Raw genomic sequence first — 22,274 nt, 5'->3', positions numbered from 1 at the left:
CTCCCCTCTTTTGTGGCTACATGGCATGAAACAGTGACAGAAAAAAAAAAAAAAAAAAAAAAAAAAAAGGAGGCCACTCAAGTTTGCTCCCCTTTCATAGCAAGCAGCTCGCTCGCGAAAAGAAACTATCAATTAGGAAACAAAGAACTATATTGGTGCTTTACTGCATTTACAAATAGAAAGTCGGTATGGTCCCCTCACATAATTAGGATCAGAAAGGGGAGCGGGGGCAGTGGGATAATTACACAGTGGCAATGTTAACAAAACCCCTCCTCCGGAGAAGCAGTCTGCAATTGCAGGCCACTCAGGCAAGCAGTGGCCACACAAATTGAAGACAGGACTGGACTCCCCCGTCACTTCCATAAATAAACATAACCGAGCAAACAGTCCCCCCTCTTTCATTATGTGCGCTTTAACGGAACCGACAAGCAAGGAAAGGGCAGGCGCAACGCACATCGGTTCGAGCCCCCCCAGGTGGTACTGGACATGGGGAGGGTAGCAGCCAGCAGGTGGCTTCCACTTCGTACACCCACCTGCACCCAAATTCCTGAAATGTCTACACGAGTTCTCCAACCCTGGTCCCTGGTTCCTGGGTCTGCTGGTTTTTGTTTTCAATTCAAAAACAGCACCCAGGTGAGACCTAAGTAACCTGGGGCACACATTCAATCAGAAAACATTTTGCTACGTTTTGCTAGTTCCTGTGTTGGACGACGTTTCCACCCAATGATGTGCAATGTTTTGCCACAGGCTTTGAGGTACGTTTGCTACCGTTTGGTAGGTGGGTCACCCAAATCAATAATGACATAGTATGCTTTAAAGCATAGGCCTATGTCAATCAGTCCGCCAACGTTTTGAAACAGGATGTTCAACATACCACCATTTCGGTTTAAGTAAAAGTTTTTTGCTACATTTAGTTTGGGCTGAACTTGGCCCAGGTGAGGAGAGTAGACAGCATAATCAACTGCACTAATTTATTAATTAAGTGGAGAGTAACAACGAGAACCAGCACACCCTGCGGCTCTCCAGGACCAGGGTTGGAGACCACTGGTCGACAGTGCCAGCAGTTTACACATCTGAACACAGGTGTGTGGTGTTAAGAGAGAGAAGCACATCCCTGATGTTCTGCAGTGTGCTGCTCCCCAGGAACAAAACATGTCACGTGGTAATGAGTTGTGGGTCCGTAATCCAGCGTTCTCTGGCTAACGGGCGTTTTTTGGCGCGGCATCTTGCGCATGCTTTGCGCGACACAACCGCGTCCGGGATTTGGCGAGGGCCCCGGAGGTGACACCAATGTCACCGTCTGGGTTCGCACCGCGGAGGAGACGAGCCGAAAACAGGCCCGGTCCCTCTACAGGAAGAGCCCTCAGGAGGGCAGCTGCCTCGCGGTGAACTCAATATCCAATCAGTAAATGATACTCCCGTTGAAACAAGTCTGGAGTGCGTGTGTGTGTGTGTGGGCTTCTAGAGTGGCAGTGCCAAGTCAGTGAACTGTGCGTCACACACACAAGCGTGCGCACACATTCATCAATGCAACTGCTTGGAACAGCAGCTGTCCATGAACCCACATGATCAGACCCCTTAACTACTAGAACAGAAAAGCAGTGCAGTGAGCTTCATACACCATTTGTGTGCGAAAAAAATCCTCCCACATTCCCCATCATTGAGAGAGTAACTAAATGTGCTCATTCTTCTAATTCAATTCACTAAATGTGCTCATTGTGATGTAGCTTCAGGGGGAAACTCAGAAACAAAAGAAAGGGAGAGAGAAAGAGAGAGAGAGACAGGTGAGCCGCTCTGTTCACTGTAGCAGAACCCAGCTGAAGAAACAGAACAGCGTGCTCCTGACTGTATCCATGGTTACCAGGCTCTGCTTCGCCAGCAGAACCCAAAGCATTTAAAACTTGGAGCCTGATTCAATGTTAAAGAGGAGAAAGGCTAATGCCTCAATACCAATGACTTCACGGCTCAACACTACCAAAGCGCTGAAGCACTCATATGGAGGTCAGACCCAGAAAAGGAACAGCAACACCCATGAAGCCATGTTAGCCCTCTATGTTTACAGCTTGCCCAAGTCTCAGGCCCTTGGTCTCTTGTGTACTCGCATGGTAAATAAAAATAAAAATAAAATAAAACACTACAAAGTGCTATGGTGCCACTTCCTCAGCAGGGCGTGACCACTGGTGAGACCAGCAGGTCGTGACCCTCGGTAAGAGCAGCACGTCGTGACCCCTTGTGAGACCAGCAGGTCGTGACCTTCGGTAAGAGCAGCACGTCGTGACCCCTGGTGAGGACCAGCAGGTCGTGACCCTCGGTAAGAGCAGCACATCGTGACCCAAGCAAATTGAAGGCGCAGGGCACAGGAGCGGAGGAGCGGAGGAGCGGAGACTATGGGGCCGTGGGACAGCTTCAGAGGAACCACACCGTGAAGCGCTGTGTACAGAGGCTCCATTACCAGAGAGCAGAGCACACACAGCACTCACAGCCCGGCCCCTCTCTCCGCCTGTCTCATCCATTTTTCCCCTTTTCATTCAAACATGTTAGCCACACTTGGGTACACTGCCTGTGTGCCTGCCAGTTATGTCTGAAACAGTGTCATTTTGCATAAAGGCAGCAAAACATTCAAGACAACAGCAGGGGGCGGGTACACAGGACACGAGACTACGTTTACCTGGGTACGACAGGTAACGCCCATAGTGAGAGCACACAGGTTAAGAGCGGTAAACACGCAGTCTGTGCTCCCGTCCAAACACCCGGCAGCACGCAGAGAAGCTTAAGAAAAACAAGCGAGCGGTAAGTAATGAAGTCGTCCATCACCTCCGAGTGACAGCGGTAAATAAATCCTGGCTGGCACTCTGTGTTCTGCGCCCTCAGGCCGGCACTGCAGGGGTTAAAGCTTCCTCACAGGGGCCGAACACTGTCAGCCATCTTACGTTATCGCTCACTGCTAAATAGAGCCATTCTCCTGAGGCCCATAATTATGAATCATAGTGACTGAAGACTTTAGGCCATTCAGTCTAATAATGAATGCTGCTCATGGTTAAAAGATTCCTGCTTATAAATTAATATACAGTCATAAACGCATATTTATTTTCATCATTTTTAAAAGGGGCTATTCATCTCCGACATAAATGCCGGGGTGTTTAACTGTCACAACAGTCCAGTGCGGTGCATGTCCTAGCAAGTTAGCTGTCTGGAAAATTCTTCAGCTGGATGGCAGCTGATAAACGGCACTCTACATATATGGACATACACCAATGTGTTTACATATTTTGACATCTAAAACTGCGATTGAGATAAGCGAAGTATTCTCTCCCCCGCGCTAACTCCCTGTGTTTCCTGTATCCCTCTCTCTCCATGCACTGTAAATATCTCTCGCTCTCTCTCTAAATGGCAGGCTGTAGTAGTATAGTTGAGAAGGCAGCCTGGAGGACAGCCCTCTCCTCCCATCATGTGCAGCCCACACTCCTAACAGGCCTGAGATTTATGGAGGGGTCAGTGTCCTTGATCTTTAATGAAACCGTATTTAATCAAAGCCAGAGACCCGCTATAATCTGCCTGCAGTCACCTCCTCACTAACTGCCTAAAACGGGTGACGGCTCGCCTAATGAATCTGCAATTACAATAGTGTGTGCACACGCGTGTGAATGCGATATGAGGGACAGAGGCAGATCCTAGAGCAGGACATCACTATATCCTGCCACTAGTAAAAGAGATTTTCAAAGTCAATGAGACTTTAGCTGGTTAAATAAAGGTTAATAAATGAAATAAGAAACAGATGAGCCCAGCAGCTCATGGGCCAGGGAGAAACATCACTCCATCTTGGACTTTAAAGGGATTCTCATGAGGATAAATTTATATCTTCCACTTTTCCACACGAACCCTGAGCCAGACTCTTCAGAGGCGAGTGGTGAAGAATCACTTTTTCCAAAGAATGAATCTGCCCGTGACTTCACCTGAGAATGAGACCTCACCTGGGGAACATCAGAGCAACAGAGAACAGGCCAAATGAGACAGAACAGGCTCTATCGAAACAACCCTCAGACAGTGAGCGGGTTCCTTGATCAAAGGGAGAATTATTTTGCAGTGGGACGTAACTCCATTTCAGGAAAACCAACCGATCGGCTGTTTCAGGAACGGTTTTGCTGTGGGATACGGAGCTACCAGTCCTGCTGCAGAACCCTGGGATGGTGGTGTATTGCTCACATGCAGTGTTTCTGGAGCAGCAACTCAAACTCCACGGGGTCTGAACATCTCCATGTCTGTAACCCTGTGATTACACGCGCTGAAGCGGTGGATAACAGGCTTCAGGGAGGCGTTTACACTGCAGCTGCAGCAGGTTAGCAGGGCCAGGCTGTAATCACACCACCGACCCACACTCACATCAGCACACATCCACGCCACTTCCACAGCATAACCCTGCACTCACACTCAAACACTCAACACCGGGCCTGTGTGTGTGTGTGTGTGTGTACGTGCGTATATATGCATGTGCAGTTCATATGAGGGCTGCAGTGTAAAATTTGGCAGCTGCACTATCCCCCCTCCCGCAACAGGGTCAGTCAGAAACATAAGGCACTGAACCCTGGAGAGAAGAGAGAGCGGAAGAGCTTAAGAAACAGAGAGCGAGAGAGCACGAGAAAGAGCGAGAGAGCGACAAAAAGAACGGTGACACTGCCATGCGTATTTGCGTAAGGGCTCCGTTTGGACTGGCATAAGGCAGGTGGAGGGCAGGCTGAGTGGGAGTCACGTCCACAGGATGCCATTTCACAAAGATCAATCCACTCAGCTCCCGCACAGAAAGCCACACAGAGCGCAGTGACCGGGCCGGAGCTGAGTCAGACAGCCACCCACCCCCCCCCCCCCCCCCCCAGGCCTCGGGACGACTGCAACTTCCTGACGTTTCATCACCCCAGCAGCCCAGGGCTGCAGAGAGGGGGGCTGGCTCGGGTTCAAACAAGCTCCGTGGAGTTCAGAAGCCCCGGTCACGACGCCTGGTCTTGTCCTGGCCGGGGGCAAGAGGGCTAATCGCACTGGGGAGAAATCCCCATGTCTCAGCCACTTAAAAGGCCCTGGGGCTCAGAGCTGGAGATAAACCTGGAGAGGGCGGCCATTACACCACAGGGACTAGGGAGGGAGGGAGGGAGAGAGAGAGAGGGGGTGGGGGGTAGGGGCAGAGAGAGAGGAGGGGCAGTGGCCCTTGGATCTCACAGTATGGTCAATTCCCGGCCAAGGGGGGCGGAGCACGATCGTCAGGGTGACAGAAGTTTTAGTGTAAAGTCAGCTTCTTATAAGTGAAGAGGCGATGATGCATGCGTGACATCATTTCTGTCTGCCGTTTCTTCACTCTCCCCCTTATTCATACAGCAAACTGAAAAATACAGTACACTCATTCCTATGGTTTTACAAATTAGGACGCAACAAACCCTCATCTAATTCTCACCTAAGGGCAAACCGCAGATATGTCTAACCTCATAACGCACAGTAGATTTTACTTTGTCATTATATATAACCCAATATATGTAAAGACATCAAAACAATTTGGTTAAAGACATGAACCTACTACAGAATGCATGCACGCACTTCATTAAGCATGTATAAAGCAGAGCAGAGGGGCTCTCCTCCTCTCTGTTGTTTATCTGAGTCTGCGCCCGTCATGCTTACAGCCCACTGCTCACCTGCCTAAACAGAGCACAGTACAGCAGGGTGTTCACAGCTTCCACACTGCCTGCTGTTCCGGCTCACGCGCATGCACACGCGCACGCACACACGCTTTCATAAGGAGGATAACAACGCTTGCTCACTCACACTCACACACTTCCATGAGGAGGAATACAAAGCACACACACAAATTTGTTTCCAATGCACCCCCACCAACAACTAAGATTTTCATCTCAACCGCAAAGAATGTCCCTTTCTGTCTGCCCAGTTCATTCTCCCTCCACTGCACTGGTCTTTCTTTCACTCTCTTTCTTTTCACCTCCCCCTCTCTTTATTTTCACATTTTTGAAAGTTAAGCAATCCCACATGTCAAGTGCAAGGTCTTACTCACTAAATAGATATTGGCATGGCAACGTGACATCTTATACATTACCATATTCAGGGGAAAAGAAAAAAAAGCGTATTCTTTAGTTGTACATAATTCAGCTGAAGGGTCATGTGGGGGAGAATCCATGCAGATGTTGGTAATGTAGCTGCTTGTCAGCGCAGGGTACAGATTGGCCAGTCTGCTACCAGAGCACAGCAGGAGAATGAAAATGACTAACAGGTCATTTGTTAGTCATTTTCAGCTGAGGATAGGTGTGTGCGAGGCAGTGCCACACCTCGCTCCGCACCCACTCCACCAGCCACACCCTGACATGCCACTGACATCAATACACAACCGACGCAATTCATCATTTATGGTACCCAGAGTTACACTGAGAAGCAAGGACTTTAGCCCTGTAGTCATGTTAAAGAGAGCCCATTCTTCTGAGCCACATCTTCAAATCCAGGGTTAGTTTCTGTTTGGCCACCTGGGGCCCTGCAGTTTCGTAGAGGATCATGGCACAGCAATGGGCACAGAAGGAAACCCCAGCTGTGGAGTGGGACTGCAGCTTATTCCACACAGCCACACCAAGCACCACAAAGCCAGCCGTGTTTCCCCAACAACAAACATCCAAACGTCCCATTGGGGCAGAGGTGAGGGAAGTATGCAAGCTGACGGATAACCAGCCCAAACCATAAACTATAAAGAATTTTCCACAGTTTAATTCTCATTAATTTAATGATTTTTTTTTTTTGTTGTTTGGCGTGGGAGAGACTGTGTCATTAGTGAGAGAAGAACAATGAACCAACAAGTGGAGCATTATAATAAGAAAGCTAGAGAGCCATTATCACAGGGAGAACAAACCTCTTAGGCCACTGCTGGCTCATCATTCTGCATTTAGTCGCATTAATCATGAGACTTCATTCAGACAGAGCCAAAAAGCAAAACGCAGTGCAGAATCTCTAAGCAGTGTGAGAAATAAGATTTAAACCCCAAATTTAAATCTTGTAAACCCCAAATCAGTAACAAGAGGGGAAAGCCATGTAATCAGACTGAGGTTGTGTGTGGGGTTTTATGCATGGACCCTGCTGATAAGACCTCACATTTCAGTACAGCACAGGGGCTGCCAGGCTTGGGCTGACCTCCAGGTTAATACTTTACAAAGTGATGTCAATGAGTGCACACTTAAATGCCATGTCACGGCACTGAAATGCTATGGGACTAACAGAGCGGGAGATTACACCTCAGGAGTGCTACCAGTGGATGATGGGGGACCTTGGGGTGCATTTGGGCCTGGGAGCAGTGGGTCGAGGTCCCGGGTGGAAAAACCCTGGTATTAACGGATCCTGTGTCGAATGCAAGCTGGGTAAGGGCATCAGCATATGCGTGATATAACGCATATACGAGTCCCATCAAAAGGGATGATGGTCGTACCGTATTGAGAGTATGGTTTAACCGTGGAGCAGACATGGAGGGGTTTGATAGTAAGCCCTTCTGCGAGGTGGAACCTGCTCCGGTGGTTATGAGACCGAATACATCTACCAGGGTGGGAAATTGGTAACAAGACCCATTAATCGTGCAGCCGCTCGTCATCGTACTGACAGGGAGCACAGCCAAGCAAAGCCGCACATGATAGGCATGCTGCCAGCTTCCTGATTCAGGCATGGAGGGGTTAATCTGAAATTCTGCAGATAGATAAAAGAGGAAGCACGGAGGGGGGGGGGGGGGGGGGGGGGTTGTTACAGGAAATTGCATCACTTCTTCATCCTGTTTCAAAGCCACGGTTAATTAAAACAGAGACTCAGAGTGTCCCAGTGTGCCTGTAACACAGACCAGCCATGGCATGCTAGTCAAGCCAAAGCAGAAACGTCAAAATCTCCAAAACAACAGGGTCCAGCAGCACAGACACCCCCCATAAGTGGGCACAGTGGTTCAGTCTGACTGCTGGGCTTTAGGTCCATATATTTTACACAGTCCAGAAATAAAAATAATGAAAATGTCAAGCTTCATGATTTGTAAGCTTCAGTACTGTAAAACACAATTCTGAATGCATCACCATGCATTCTGAGCCACAAACTAAAAACACTATTTCCACCAGACCTAAACGCACCCACAAGAGCTTCCTCGACAGGATTCTTGGTGTCTAAGTGCTCAGATCAGCCAGCCTGAGAAAAAGGCAGTTTTTCCCTGACAGGGCTTTGTATTATTGTGCCACTGGAATAAAAAGATTAGGCAGCAGTTAGGCTGGCTGACGTCAGCTACTGCAGGAGAAGAATCAGGATCCTGCTGGCTTATAGAACAGGGTTCAGAATGCACAATCAACCATGTATAAATAAAAAATCATCTCACTTTTAATTTGACTAGAATTGCGTCACAGAATGAAAATGTAGTGTAAGCCCACATAGACATTTTGAAAAGACCTTTTCTCAGCATCAACATTTAAAAAAAAAAAAAAATTGTTTTATACGAATCAAGGTCCAGGCTGAGGGAACTGATGTTTTAAAGCACTTAAGTGTCTGTAAGGACACAAACACGGACGCACGCACAGACAAACACGGACGCACGCACAGACAGACACGGCTGCCTCCTGTGACAAACCGCTGCACCATTAGGGGATGCGCCCCACTTTCAGCAATTTATGCAAATCCGAACGATGCTTCAGGCCCGACTCCCCCTCCTATACATTACAAGAATGTTTTCTCTAAGGCAAGATGTTGCAGAGCAGTATGGGGAAACAGATCCAATTTCATGGTGTGAGGAAGTGTTAATGTAGTTTTTTCCCCCTGTTGCTTTCTTCGGAAGATAGAGAAGCTCTGTCAAGACTCAAAAACGCCAGAAATATTTACTTAAAAATGTTCTGAGACACCACCATAGCTGTGTGAACCATTGAACCAGATTAATACTAGATATTTCCAGACACCATCATCCCTCATAAACAAACGGTGCTGAAAAAGGCTCCTGCCCAAGGGACTGCCTGAAAACTGGGAAAGAGAAGCCATTTTGTCTCTATTACACAATCGCTGTGGAGTTCAATGTCAGTCCACAAAATCCAATCAGACCACCTGCACCATCATATCACACTACTTTCACAAATACCATCTGTGTTTTGCATAAAACCTTCATGTCCATACAATCCAGCTCTGGGGTGACCGCACTGAATCATACATGCTCTTCAGAGCTGTTCCTTTCATACACAGAGTAGGGGGAAAGTCCATCACACATGGTAGCTGTGCTTCTCACATGCCCCTGCCCCTTTCTCCTGCTCCAATGCCGTTCCCTACCCCACACAGGCTCCTCTGTGCCCCCTCCCTATTGGCCGGAGCCCAGTGCTGTCATGGACATGTCGGCATTAAAATCCAGACATTCCTGGGCCTGAGCTCAGAGCTGTGGAAGCGAGCAAGCTCACACCACCACATCACCAGCCCCTCCGTGAGTTACGTACAGTAAGCACAGGAACCGAAAAGCAAGCAGACGCCAATTAAAATCCGTCGAGTGAGTTTTGAAGCACTGAGAAGACAGCGACAGTGACTAACTTATGATGTTCTTTAACGAAACATCAAGTTAACAAAAACTTAAAAACAGGGGGAAAAAGACAACCAAACCTCGTAATCTTCTGACCCCAACACACACAGTGAGAGATAGAGAGAGAGTTACATGCAGAATCACTGACTGAGTGCTAGGCACTAATTATCATCTGGCCCTCCGGCTGTCTACATTCACAGTGAAACGTTAAACAGTTCCCTTCAAAGTAGGGCCAAAAATGACTAGTCTAGAAACTAGCAACATATACCAGCTCAAACTCTGCAAAGAGTTCAGAAGGATCAGCTTCAATGAGTATGCAAACCAAAATAATGCATATCAGACGGCGAGTCTTGTGACAGCTGATCCAAGCTCACCCCTCAGTGGAAGATTTTCATTTTTTATTCCTGAGGGGGGGGAGCCTTACAGACTCATCATATTCTCTTCTCTGTCAGGAGTGGCAGCTTGAGATTCTGTTGCTTACAGCAAGGCCTGATTTAGACTCAGCCACACCGCTGTTGTACGCTGAAGTGCCTTTCCCCCCAGGCAACCAACCAACAGGATAACAGGACAAAGCTGTTTCCCTGGAGGAAAGAAATGGATGAAAATTGAATGTATAGAAGTGAAGTGAGGTGCACTTAATGGCCACAAAACAGGCCGGGAGGGAAGGTCCAATTACGCACACAGTATGTATGCATTTTGAAATAAAGATTAACAGCAAAGGGTCAATGTGAGGAGATCTTCACATTTGCCAATATTCTGTGCTGCTGAAATACAGAAAGCCGGACAATGCTACAATTTATTACCTTGAAAATGCGTTCCCAGCTCTCCAGTAACCGCTGTGCACTACAATACCCAGAACACCACACCTCATGCCCAGCTCAGCCCATTTCCGCACTGAATGGAGGAGCAGGAGACATCTCCATACAGGCCGTACAAGGTCACGGGTTCCAGAAATTACTCCCTTTAACACCGGCTCTCAGAAAGCACCTGAAGCTTGATACCGCCCTGTCCCTCTGAAGAGACTTGTTCTATTTCTGTTCTATTCAAAAATCCAAGGACAAACTCTTTGTGACATTGGAGAGCATATTTGGTATTCATCATGAATTACTCAAAGTAGAATTATGCTTTGATATTTACCCCCTAGAAACAATGAGAGGTCAGAAGGGGTGGCATGCACGATTGGGGCATTCAGGGGTTTGCAGGCATAAGCAAGACAATACACATGAACTAGTGTAAAGTGGCAATTTTTCTGTTTAACATGTTACACAATTTGACATTATGTAATGTGTATTACTTATTTACCAGCAACTTGTTCAACACATTTTAAAGTCGATGTAGTCCTGACTCAGGCAGAGACATGCGACAGTCATGTGACTGGTACGCGGTAAGAGAAAGGGAGACTCGCAGTCATCTCCGCTGCTGACAGTGGGGGAAAAAACCGCAGTTGAGAATTAAGGCTGTATCAAGAAAATGTGTAAAGCTGTGGGTGGGGGTGTGTGTGTGTGTGTGAGCACAGTGTCCTGAGACAGGAACAGGGCCACATAGCACCTCCATTCATTCTGACAGCAGAGTGGGTAATAAGAGAATTCAGTCTCTGAACCTCCTGCTGATGCGTAGGCTTGTGATAACCGATGTCAGAGACAAAAGTCTGGTAGTCAATACGCAGACAGATACTTTCCCTCCCTGAGAGCACACACACAAGCCAGTGATTTGGCCGAATTACCAGGTTCCCTAATGACTAGTTGCACTGGACCATCAGCAGGCCTGCGCCACAGTCAGATATGAAGGACCAGGCCAGCCTTCCCCCCCCCCCCCCCCCCATTTCCTCCCCTGGACTCCACTGGCAAACCATTAACACCCTTCAAAGCCCAAAACTGGCCAGAGGAAATAATCGAAACAATCATGTCAATCATCACTATGGTTCTTACAACAACAAAAAAAATCATAATGCAGATGTTACATGAATCTTATTACCCTTTTTTAAAATATATATTTGCTGCTTGCACTTGTGTGTTGAACTTCATGTACAAATCACCTACAAGTCAAACTGGAAAAAGAGCACTCGTGACTAAAATCATTACAGAAAGATGAAGATTTAGGTCAGGAACGAGGAGCGGACTTGGGGCCTGGAGCCTTCGGGATGTCAGTGCTGTGTTGAAGTCAGGGAGAAGCATCTAGATCCCCAACTGGGGTACTGCTGCAGTACCCTCGAGTCAGATACATAACCCAATTAGTCTCCATGGATAACCCTCTGTATGACTGCATGACATACAAAAAACACAAATGTGAGCCATTCCATTGCCTGAGGAGAGGAGGCTCTACTCAACCAATGCATTCTGAGTGTTTCTGCAATGTTTCTGAGACTGAGGTTCAGGTGGGTTATGGGAAATGGAGTCATTTTGATAGGAAGGCAGGGACGGAAAGGTCAGGCGTAATCTCTCTGGCACACTGACACTGTAATCACAACAGTCCTTTAATTACCACTGAATCAACAGACAACTCGCAGCCCACAGAGCTCAGCTGCTGAGAGACACGTTCCCCTCACAAACACACAGCACTAACGGACTATTCAGTAAGGTAACAGCCTTGTTATAAACTAGCCCAGATATACTTTCAAAAATGAATGAAAAAAAAACAACCAGTCTGTCCACATACGGATGGAATCCTGCCCTTGAAGGGCTTAAATCGGTGACATGACAGAAGTCACATCAAGCTGAGCAATGGCACCTAAGAGGAACGGCCATAATGGAGTGCAATGCAACATAGAACACAGAATCCTTGTTGCACTAGGCCTGTAAGCCTCCTCTAACAGAACGCGCTCATAACACAGCACCACCGCATGCTTCCATTAGCTGCCCAACCAGGAAACACAGAGGACAGATGACATAACGCTTACGGCTTGAGCTCTGCGAGGAGACGAGCCTGAAACCAGCTGTGGAACCGCTTCCAACATCTTGAATATCGTTTTTCTTCCCACCAAGGGGAGTATCTTACTCGTTTCTAAAATTAAACTTCCCAAACAGCACTTTATGGTGAATCACATTTCTGAACAAAAAAAAAAGGAGATACACACAAAAATGTATGTATAATATCCTGCAACAATGAGAAGAGGTTGTGATTGTGTGAAGAAAATAAGTTTACACTCTCTAGACCAGTAGGGAGAACCAACTACTACGATGGAAAATTTGTAATGATTTAAATTGGTGAAGAATAAGGGGGTGTCCTTCCCGACCTTTACTTGCCAAATGGCAAACCAGTAAGACATACCATTCACAGGGGTCAATGTCAGCGGTGTATATGGAAAAATGCAGTGTTCTCTCATCTTCACTGACCACTGTACACAGAACTATTCTCCTCCACAGACGACCCTCCCACTTTTCATATTTAACTCCATGCTGACAGTATCGATGGCTCTCCAGAACACTGTGCAGAAGGGTCAATACCACCTCACAAACACATGGGGAAACGGCAGAGATCAATAGGAAACATGTGGGGGGGGGGGGGGGGGGGGGGGGGGGTTTGGCGCACAACTCAATTACATCCTTCCAAGGAAAAAGGGGAGCCTTTTGTTCTGCTTCCAAGCCAGGCAGAAATCACCCCAGGCAGATGAGTCTAAGCTGTTACATTCTAATTGAGTTAGCTTGGCAACGTCTCCTCCGTTAAGCCCTTGAAGTGACAGACAGCCTCATGAAAGCCATAAGGTTTTCACGAAAATGTCCTGATATCAACCTCAAAAAAAAAAAAAAAAAAAAAAGAATTGGTAAGCTAAGTGTAAACAAACATATTAATGACCAATGTCACCTGGTTTTATTTAGTCTTGTTCAGGTTTCCTCACAGATGGTCTTTTATAGAGTGACAGTATGGGAACACACCTCTGATTTAGGGCTTCACAGATATAGCCAAAGACAAGATGAAGGACCTGGGGAGGTACCCTCTGCCACCTTAACCTCAGCCCCCATGCCACCAGGAACATTCCAGAATATGGATGGGAAAGATCTTCTGGCTTCTCACTTCCTCCAAACCAAATCACCACATATTACCGTTAATTATTACCGTAATGGAGTAAGGCAACGATAGGCAGCCTGTCTGATTGAGAAATATTAAGAAGCTGTGCTCATCCAGGTTCGGTGCGGTGGCCAAAAGGTCTGTGTAGTCAAGTATTACGCAATTGACTTTCCATTAGACACAGAGTTGTGGTTTACCCAGAGGCAGTATTAAACCATAGGACTCAACACTACCCAATGATCCCCCGCACACACTCAGTGCTCCATTGATCGACGCACATTCCTGGAAGACAAAGCATTGACTGGAGAGTTGTGCAAGCACACACCTTGTACGTGACTGCGAGAAAATCACACCGCAAGCACAACAATAGGAGGCCTCAGCTTCCTGTCAAGGTCCATGACTACTGACAAAACAGCTACTACTTACAAACAAACTGGGGAAATGAAGAGAACAATCGCACAGAGACACACAGGAAGTCATAGTACCACTACACGCCCCGCCAGGACTTAGTGTCAGAACACGCAGACGGGTGCGTACGCACATGCGTATACATGTGGTGTCTGTTCACACCGCACTGTCGCAGGACCCACGGAAGAGAACATTTCCTCTGCAGCTCAACTGAAAATGTGAGGTTAGAAATAAAAATTAATTTAAAAAAATGAGAAAGCATCTGCATTTAGGGAGGACCAAGATGCTGGATTAAACAAAGTCCAAGACTTCCAACAATCCAACAAAGTATGCTTCAGGATAACTGAAAAATGTAACCCACTGAATATTCGTTTTCATTTCCTGTTACTAAATGGGTGTTCTTTGTTTGTTTTGTTAGGGATTATACAGTCTTAAGAGAAAAGCATTCATCTTCTGAACTGAATGTAGACCTGTGTCTGGCTCTGCAAAAAGCACAAAATCCATCACTTCCTCACATCTGCCAAAATGCCAAAAATAACCAAAGCGCACATTCTTCAGTTTACACAAAGCAATGCTCCCTTGTTCTGAACAGGGTGGAGGAACGTTACCTCCTTCTTTCCATTGCACTCGGCAGCAGATCTGAGGCCTCCATGGCTTCTCAGAGGTGGGACTGTACCACAGTTCAGAGGTGGGGCTGTACCACAGTTCAGAGGCTCCAAAGCCTGACTAATGTACAGCCATGCTTAACATCAGATGGCCAAAGGGGAAAGTGAAGAAGAACAGTCTCTATTGGTCACCACAAGCTCCAAAATTCAAACAAATACTGGAACATGTAGCCCCGGCCATAATCTCAGCTAATTCTTCAAGCAGAGAAGGCCTTAAGGCTCCATACAAACTTGCACGCACACAGCTGAATAGTTTTTACTAGACACACTGCTAAGGGCAGTGTGACCGCTAAAGACACCCTTGTGTTTGTGGAGCTGAATAAACATCATTGCATGGATTTGCCTAAACACAGTGAAGGCAAAAGCAGTGAACCTGTTTTGTTGGAGCCACAGGTACCGAATGCATTGTGTGTAACTGAAGTGTGCAGTTGAAGCGGGTCTTTAAAAGGAAGCCATCAGGGTGTTTGATGGTTTCTCCAGGGACAAATCACAATTCCAGAGAGAGCACAGACAATGGTGTATTAACCCACAAAATGGCACAAAAAAGAAATAGCCTTTAAAAATGTGAAGCATTCTCAGTTTTGAAAACAGCCATGTACAAAACTACAGCTACTTTCCCCTTCCTGAAGCTGGTAACCATAATAACATGTGTGTCACCATGGAACCTCTTTAGACCATGACTCAATTCTCATGTCTGCCGAGCATTCAACTGAATCCGCACACTGCCATAGATACTCATTACAGCAAACAAAACACACAGTGCGGGACACAGCTAATTTCAATGTCAGTGCGGGCTGAGGCACCCCAGTGACCTCAACTCAGACTTCTCTAAGCTAAGTATATGCTTAAGCCCACCTTAAGAGATTTCCATCAATGATTCATGTCTGCGTTTTGCTTTCACAGCTGCTTTTAAACACACCACACAGAGCTGCTGTGTATGGGCCTGTCTGTCTCTCTGACTGGCAGAGCGGGGCTGCTCCAGAGGTCATCCTGGTCAGGGCTTCTTCAGCTGGGGTCTGGGGACCCCAATGAGTCCCAGAGTACCCGCAGGAATACGTAAAAATAGATTCCCCTTTTAAGAATTGTTTGTTTATATTTTACATTTTCATAAATTATGTTTTAATGTTCATATAAACATTTGTCCTTGCATAGTAATGCCAATAATATTGTATATTTATGCTGGACAAAATAGTTTCCGGAAAAAACTAAACAAAAAAAACATGACTTTGTATCTTAAACAAGGTTCTCAGTACTAGCAAGTTAGACACCATCCTGCAGCCTGTAGAAGGTTGATAGGCCACATAGGCTACAAGATGATCATTTAGGGGCGCTGAGATTAAAAGATTCTCATACCAATGACCTTGTTACATAGACAAACAGCTTTCACCTTCATTCCCTTACATAGTTTTTTATTTATTACATATATATATATATATATACCCCAGCAGTCACAGAAGAAAGCTCAGGCCTCCAGTCTCACAGAGAAGTGAGGGACCTCCTGACACGGACACCATCCCATAAAAACTCTGCCGTATCTTTATGCAAATATAATTTTATTGTTGAGAAACGATTATAATAAACAAAGATTGCAAGACACACAAAACATGCAGAATGATCCAAGATGTGCGCTCATTCTTCTACACATCTGGATCAAGTAGAAGTTGGGATGGTGTCAGGTGAGCTGCAATGTTTCGTTTCATTGCTGAACATCAAGCGACTGCATTGTGTTTTCCTATGTAGGCTGCAGCAGGTACTGCTCACATTTGCAGAAGAATACGGTTGCTACGTGTTAGCTATCCCGTCGTGCTTCATATCCAGCTGGCTGCTGATTACAGTTGTTTAAACATCACGGAAGCCAAGTTCATGATGAAGCGCCTGGAAAGATTCACATACTAGGCTACTTCTTTAAAACGCGTGGAAACTTTCACTATTTCTCATGCTAAACTTTAGCTCATAATTTGCCAGAGTTCACTCACGAGAATTATTTTGCTTGCCGTTTGGCCTCCAATCTTTATAAAATACTCACAGCAGGAATGCTGCGTTGCTGTCAACACAGCCGAGCAGAGGCCAAAGGACGCAGTAGAGTTACTGTCACTAGCAGCCATGGTTAGACTAGTAGGGTTCTCTTATATCCTATATATTGCGTGTGCGTGTGCGTACGCGCAATTGCAACAGGTGCCTGTGGTCTCTGAGGGTGGCACAAATAAACAGATGCCAGAGTTTCGCTCTCTCAATGTAAGCTACTGAGCCGTAGCCGCACTAAATCGGTTCAGTGCTGTAGTTGGTGGGCACTGGGCACAATCAGAGAAGCACAAACTGAGGACTTTGGCTCGAGAAAGGAAGGGCTAAACACTAGCCTACTGTAGCGTCCAGTAACCACTCTGTAAATGAATTACAGATAGCAAAGTGTTCGAACTCGATCTTTTGCCCATGTATCGGACATAATCCTATAGCACAGTGGTTTTAACGTCTTAGATAAATCTTACTTTTTACATGAAATCAGAAACACTGACAGTGTGATTTATTAACTTATAGGCCTATACGTGGCTATAACTAATTTTGCGTGAGTGTTGAAGGTCCGTAGACTGGCAAGTAGCCTAGTGAGCCATCGAGTTCCGCTGGATCATTTTACAGTTTTCACAATTATTTCGGGTAGGCAATAGCAAGCGTGTATTTTCAACAAATCTGTACGCGTTAACGCCTGCCTCCACAGAAAAGCTACGCTTATTTTGATTTATGTATTTGTGTGTGTGCGTGTGTGTGTGTCTGTGTCTTACAACCACAATGTTCATTTGTACAAGCTTATAATAGACGTGTTCAAAACATCCTGTCGTTAATGCATACGTTTTCGACAGAATGCGAACATGCCAACTTTCACATCGCCACATGCACGCTGAGCTGCTTGGAAATAAAAAAATGTGATTAAATGCATCGCAGGCCCTACCTAACAACAACAGTTTCACCTCCCTCGCAGCCTTCTCTCCATCCTCTCGAAGATTTTTATCAATCATCTTGGATCTTTCGGCGGCTGCTTTGTCTTCCTGACTTACTGTACACCCCATGGTTCCAAGTGCGCGCTTCAGGGCTGGTTTTGATGTGGTTATTTCTTAAATAATGAAAATATCAATTCGAGAGATTGTTTCCTCAAGTCACTTGCGGTTCTGAACTACTACAGCCTTCTGCAACTTCCCCCTTGGAAAAATACGTATTTTGGAGAAAAAAAAAATCTAGCTAGTTAAATTGCAGCTTCATCCACAGGCACGCACATAAAATCGTGCTGGAAGAAATGTTCCACGTTCCGAATGTCCAACGTCCACTGACCTGTGTTGAGTTTTCCACTTTGTAGCCAAGTTATGTAGCAAGCAAATTGGTTAATACTCCCATCAATTGAGCAGTATCAGAAATCCACTTGATCCCTCTTATTCCAAATCTACAAAGTAAATTCAAAAAGATACGTCAAAGACGAAAGGAAATGACAAAGTAAGCTAGTCACTTGAATTCGACAAACTAAAGTGAAAGTTTTGTCTCCAAAAATTCAAAGAATCCAATAAAGTTATAGCTGAATCCGGGGGTTCCCAGACTCCCGTGCTGGCGAAAAGGTAATGAGGAAATGGACAGCCGACTAAGGGGAGTATTCCAGCTATAGAACAGCAGTAAATGATTCGATTAAATGAACGAGCCTCAGACAGTTAGATGCCAAAGCTCGCAATCCAAACCGCGGTTGTATAGCCTAACTGCTTAAAAATACAAATCAATTGTTAATTTGTTTCCTCTTCCTTCAACGTGGTCCCTGTACCTCTGAAGCGAGCACAGCCAGCTTTTCGAAGTGTCGTTCCCTATATTATTTTTTTTTTTCGTTCTACTACAGTTCTCACAACGTTCAGCTCACGCCACACCCGAACCCGTTAATAAGTTCCTCTGCCTGACAAGCTGGAGACGATCTGTAACCTCTCAGCAGAGCGGACGGCCTGAACGCCCACTTGTTTAGCCTTATGGGAATTGTAGTTTTGACGCAACGGTTTAATGGTTTTGTTCGTACAGGGATGTGATTTTCCACAGGGCGTTGTTTTTGCGCTAAATTGAAATGTTTTTCAATTAGCAAATATTGATTATATTTGTTTATTTATTTGAATGCGTTATAACACAGCATGGCGTATAGGCTTACAAACCCACGTCGACCGTTTTTATAGCTCCTTTCATTTGCGTAGCCTATGGAAATAGCCTAATTACTGTACTTTTGTTATTGTCATCAGTGGTGTAGCCTCTGCACTTTTATAAATGGATGGGGATAAGAACGTTTGCTGAATGCGTACATTTAGCTAAAAGTCGGCTTCACTTATACAGTGTTTCAAATAGGCGATGTACCATTAAAACTAGAAATTAATTCAAATTTAATGAAACAATTGAGTATGGAGGAAGTGTATGATCTGTTAATGCATGGGTTGTCTTGGCTGACCTTCAATCGAATGGAATATAAAGAGTCAACACATATTTACATTTTATAAAATGCGTTAATTTTGCCCTGTGTGGAAAAACGCTAATGGACGCTTGCCAAAAGTATCTGGAATTGAATTTAACATTACAAGCTCAATAAATAAATTCGTGCTACCAATTCTTGAACATAGATTTGTGCATAAGCGCTTAATATATTCTCGTTAAGTACACAGTAGGAAGTGCAAGTTCATATCAATAAAAATGTATCGCAGTCATAGCGACTGGCGTCTGGAGTTTATTGTTCCATAGCGACCCCATGTGTTCTCCTTTTTGGACGCACATCGTGATCAAAACGAATTAAAGATCTCTTAAAAATGCCTGTTGCCAACCTTTTCCAACTAACAGCCGGTACAATTTTGAATCATATTTTAGAGCATTGTTTTAAAAAGCTTCCTCAAACTTTACGTGACCATGTTGTAGCTATTGTATGCTCACCAGCCCCACAGTAGCCTAAATGCGCCTCCGACAGTTAATTCACTTTGAACTGTATATCAGATCAGCAGGGATAAAATGCAATTTGACAGATTTCGTCCACAGTGTACTTTTGTCATGAATAAATAATGTGCCTTGCAGCCTCTCAGAGCAAGGTGGACAGGAAGGTCAGAAACATGCTCAGACGGTGGATAGTTCACCTAAAAAGCATGCAATGGAATCATTTAACTGCTTCAAAAAAACAAAATGCTGTGAAAATATTGGAATCCTTAGCTTACTGAAAGGAAATAACTTTTTTGAACACAGCACTGGGTGTTTGTGCAATAAAACCTTCTAATGCCTCAATGCAAATTCCAGTGAAGTTCCAGTGCAGTTCTTATGCTGCTGCAGGTGAAGATCACATAAGTTTGGACCATGGCTTTATGTCATGCAGATAGTACTTTGAGCAGCCACCTGCATCTTATGAATGGTCTGCGTTTATATAGCCCCTTTATCCAATGCACTGTACAATTGATTCTTCTCATTCACCCATTCACACACATTGTATGGCTGCCATGCTAGTTTGTCAAGAGCAATTGGGGGTTCGGTGTTTTGCTCAGAGACACTTTGACACGCCCAGGGTGGGATCGAACCAGTAGCCCTTCCGACTGCCTGACGACTGCTCTTACCTCTTTAGCCAATGTCGCCCCACAGGGATATTATTACAGCAGACACTAAGGAATGTAGAACAGAGGGGAAAATGTGGCCTTTGGGATAACCATTTGTGACAAGTTGGCCTCCTGAAAAGGATTACTTCACCTGGTTTTAATGACATGGAGCCATATATGGAACTAGTGCATACAGCCATTCATTTGAACATGCTCCATGTGTAAGGAAAAATACTAAAACATATCCATGATCATTAGAAAATAACAGTTACATATTTTAATTGTCTCTGCATGTTCTCCTCGTGTCTGTGTGGGTTTCCTCCGGGTACTCCGGTTTCCTCCCACAGTCCAAAGACATGCATTAGGCTGATTGGAGAGTCTAAATTGCCCATAGGTATGAGTGTGTGAGTGAATGGTGTGTGTGCCCTGCGATGGACTGGCGACCTGTCCAGGGTGTATTCCTGCCTTTTGCCCAATGTATGCTGGGATAGGCTCCAGCCCCCCTGCGACACTGTTCAGGATAAGTGGGTTAAGATAATGGATGAATGGATGGATGGATGGATGGATGGATTTTGTAAAATGTAGGCAGCAAAACAAGCTTGGGGGGACCTCGCTTTTTTGTAAATCCATACTACACGAAATAAGGTAACTGTCAGTGTCCTTTGAGGATGACAGTGAAAAAACAGGGCATTTTTATCGTTGTGATGCCATTTTATATCAGTGATCATCTAAATACATGCACAAATATATTGCATTATTATTCAGTATGCTTATAAATAAGGAGCAAGCCTGCTTTTAAATAATAAATATCATGTGAAATTTTGGAATGTATTTGGCTTGTTGATGGGGGTTTGGTATTTGACAAAAATGTCAATTAATGGACCTCAATGAATATATTAGTATACAAGATGTTATTATTGTTATTATTATACTTTTTTACAATCTTCTTGACCTGTTTCTATCTGAGGTGAGGTAGGGGGAGGGTGACAGGCGGGGGCTTGTTGAAACGCATTTTACACCTCATAAGACCCATAATATAATGGGTGGCCTGTAGCATAGTGGTTACATGACTGGGACTCGCAAGGTCGGCAGCTCAATCCCTGGTGTAGTCACAATAAGATCTGCACAGCAGTTGGGCCCTTGAGCAAGGCCCTTAACCCTGCATTTCTCCAGGGGAGGATTGTCTCCTGCTTAGTCTAATCAACTGTATGTCACTCTGGATAAGAGCATTTGCCAAATGCCATTAATGTAATGTAAAGTAGCTAAAATATCATTTAGTTTCCCTGTGTCCTTTTGGAGCTTCCAAATGTCCTTTTTGAAAAAAAACTGCCTTGACATAGTTTGAAAAAAACAATGCAGAATGCTCATTTTTGGTGATACTGTCATTACATTTGAAAGGGGATTTGTCCATTGTTTGGCTGTGGCTCCTTGTGTTTCTAAGCACACCAGGCACCATCACAATAATCTGTATCCACTCAAAACAGTAAATGTTTTCAGTGAGAAAAAAATCTTCCACTACCACTGTGTTTGAGCTTCTGTAACTTTGATTTAGTAATACAGTACTTCTGACTCGAAACCCGAAAGGTTTACCTTTCAGAAGACGAAAGGGTTCAAAAATAGTAGCCATTTTATTTTGGGTATGTCATTTTCAAGCTTGTGTTAAGAAAAGGGGTGATACTTAGGAGGTTAAGCAAATGAGCGTCATCTTTTCTTATACACTATGGACAAATGTATGCTTTAATTAAAGTTGTATAATAATTAAAAGATTGGTTACTTTCCTGCTTTTCTTAGCAATTTCTATTGTGATTATGGGTTTTAAACACAGCATTCTGTTACTCAGAGGTTAGGGAAACAGTGGATTCAGCACCCCCATGATTTTAAACCTTTTTGAGGTATGAGACTAGCTTATTTTCTTGTCATTACCATATTTAACTTTCTGGCTTAACAAACATAGCTCTCTAGGCATAAGGAATACAGTCAAAATCAGTCAGTGGAAAAGGGATGATGTAAATGGATACTAGGCAAAAATAGAAATACCAACACCAACAGACATTCCACGGTCAAAGTCACTTGGGA

At 45.0% G+C, this 22,274-nt stretch overlaps 1 protein-coding gene across 1 annotated transcript in view; it reads right to left on the bottom strand.

Annotated features, from left to right (window-relative positions):
• gnai2a (guanine nucleotide binding protein (G protein), alpha inhibiting activity polypeptide 2a) overlaps positions 1–18,523 on the bottom strand; it is a 62,017-nt gene extending 43,494 nt beyond the window's left edge. Inside the window, exons 1-2 of the mRNA XM_061220198.1 lie at positions 18,422–18,523; positions 17,570–18,055 (exon numbers count right to left, since the gene is read on the bottom strand). Of these exons, the coding sequence (XP_061076182.1) occupies positions 17,570–17,687 (118 nt within the window). The 5' untranslated portion in view covers positions 17,688–18,055; positions 18,422–18,523. The remainder of the gene's footprint in view (positions 1–17,569; positions 18,056–18,421) is intronic.
• Between the last annotated feature and the right edge of the window lie 3,751 nt (positions 18,524–22,274).

The sequence above is a fragment of the Conger conger genome, chromosome 14, assembly GCF_963514075.1.
Source record: "Conger conger chromosome 14, fConCon1.1, whole genome shotgun sequence".
In the NCBI taxonomy this organism is placed as follows: domain Eukaryota; kingdom Metazoa; phylum Chordata; class Actinopteri; order Anguilliformes; family Congridae; genus Conger; species Conger conger.
This window is presented reverse-complemented; position numbering and strand designations above follow the sequence as displayed.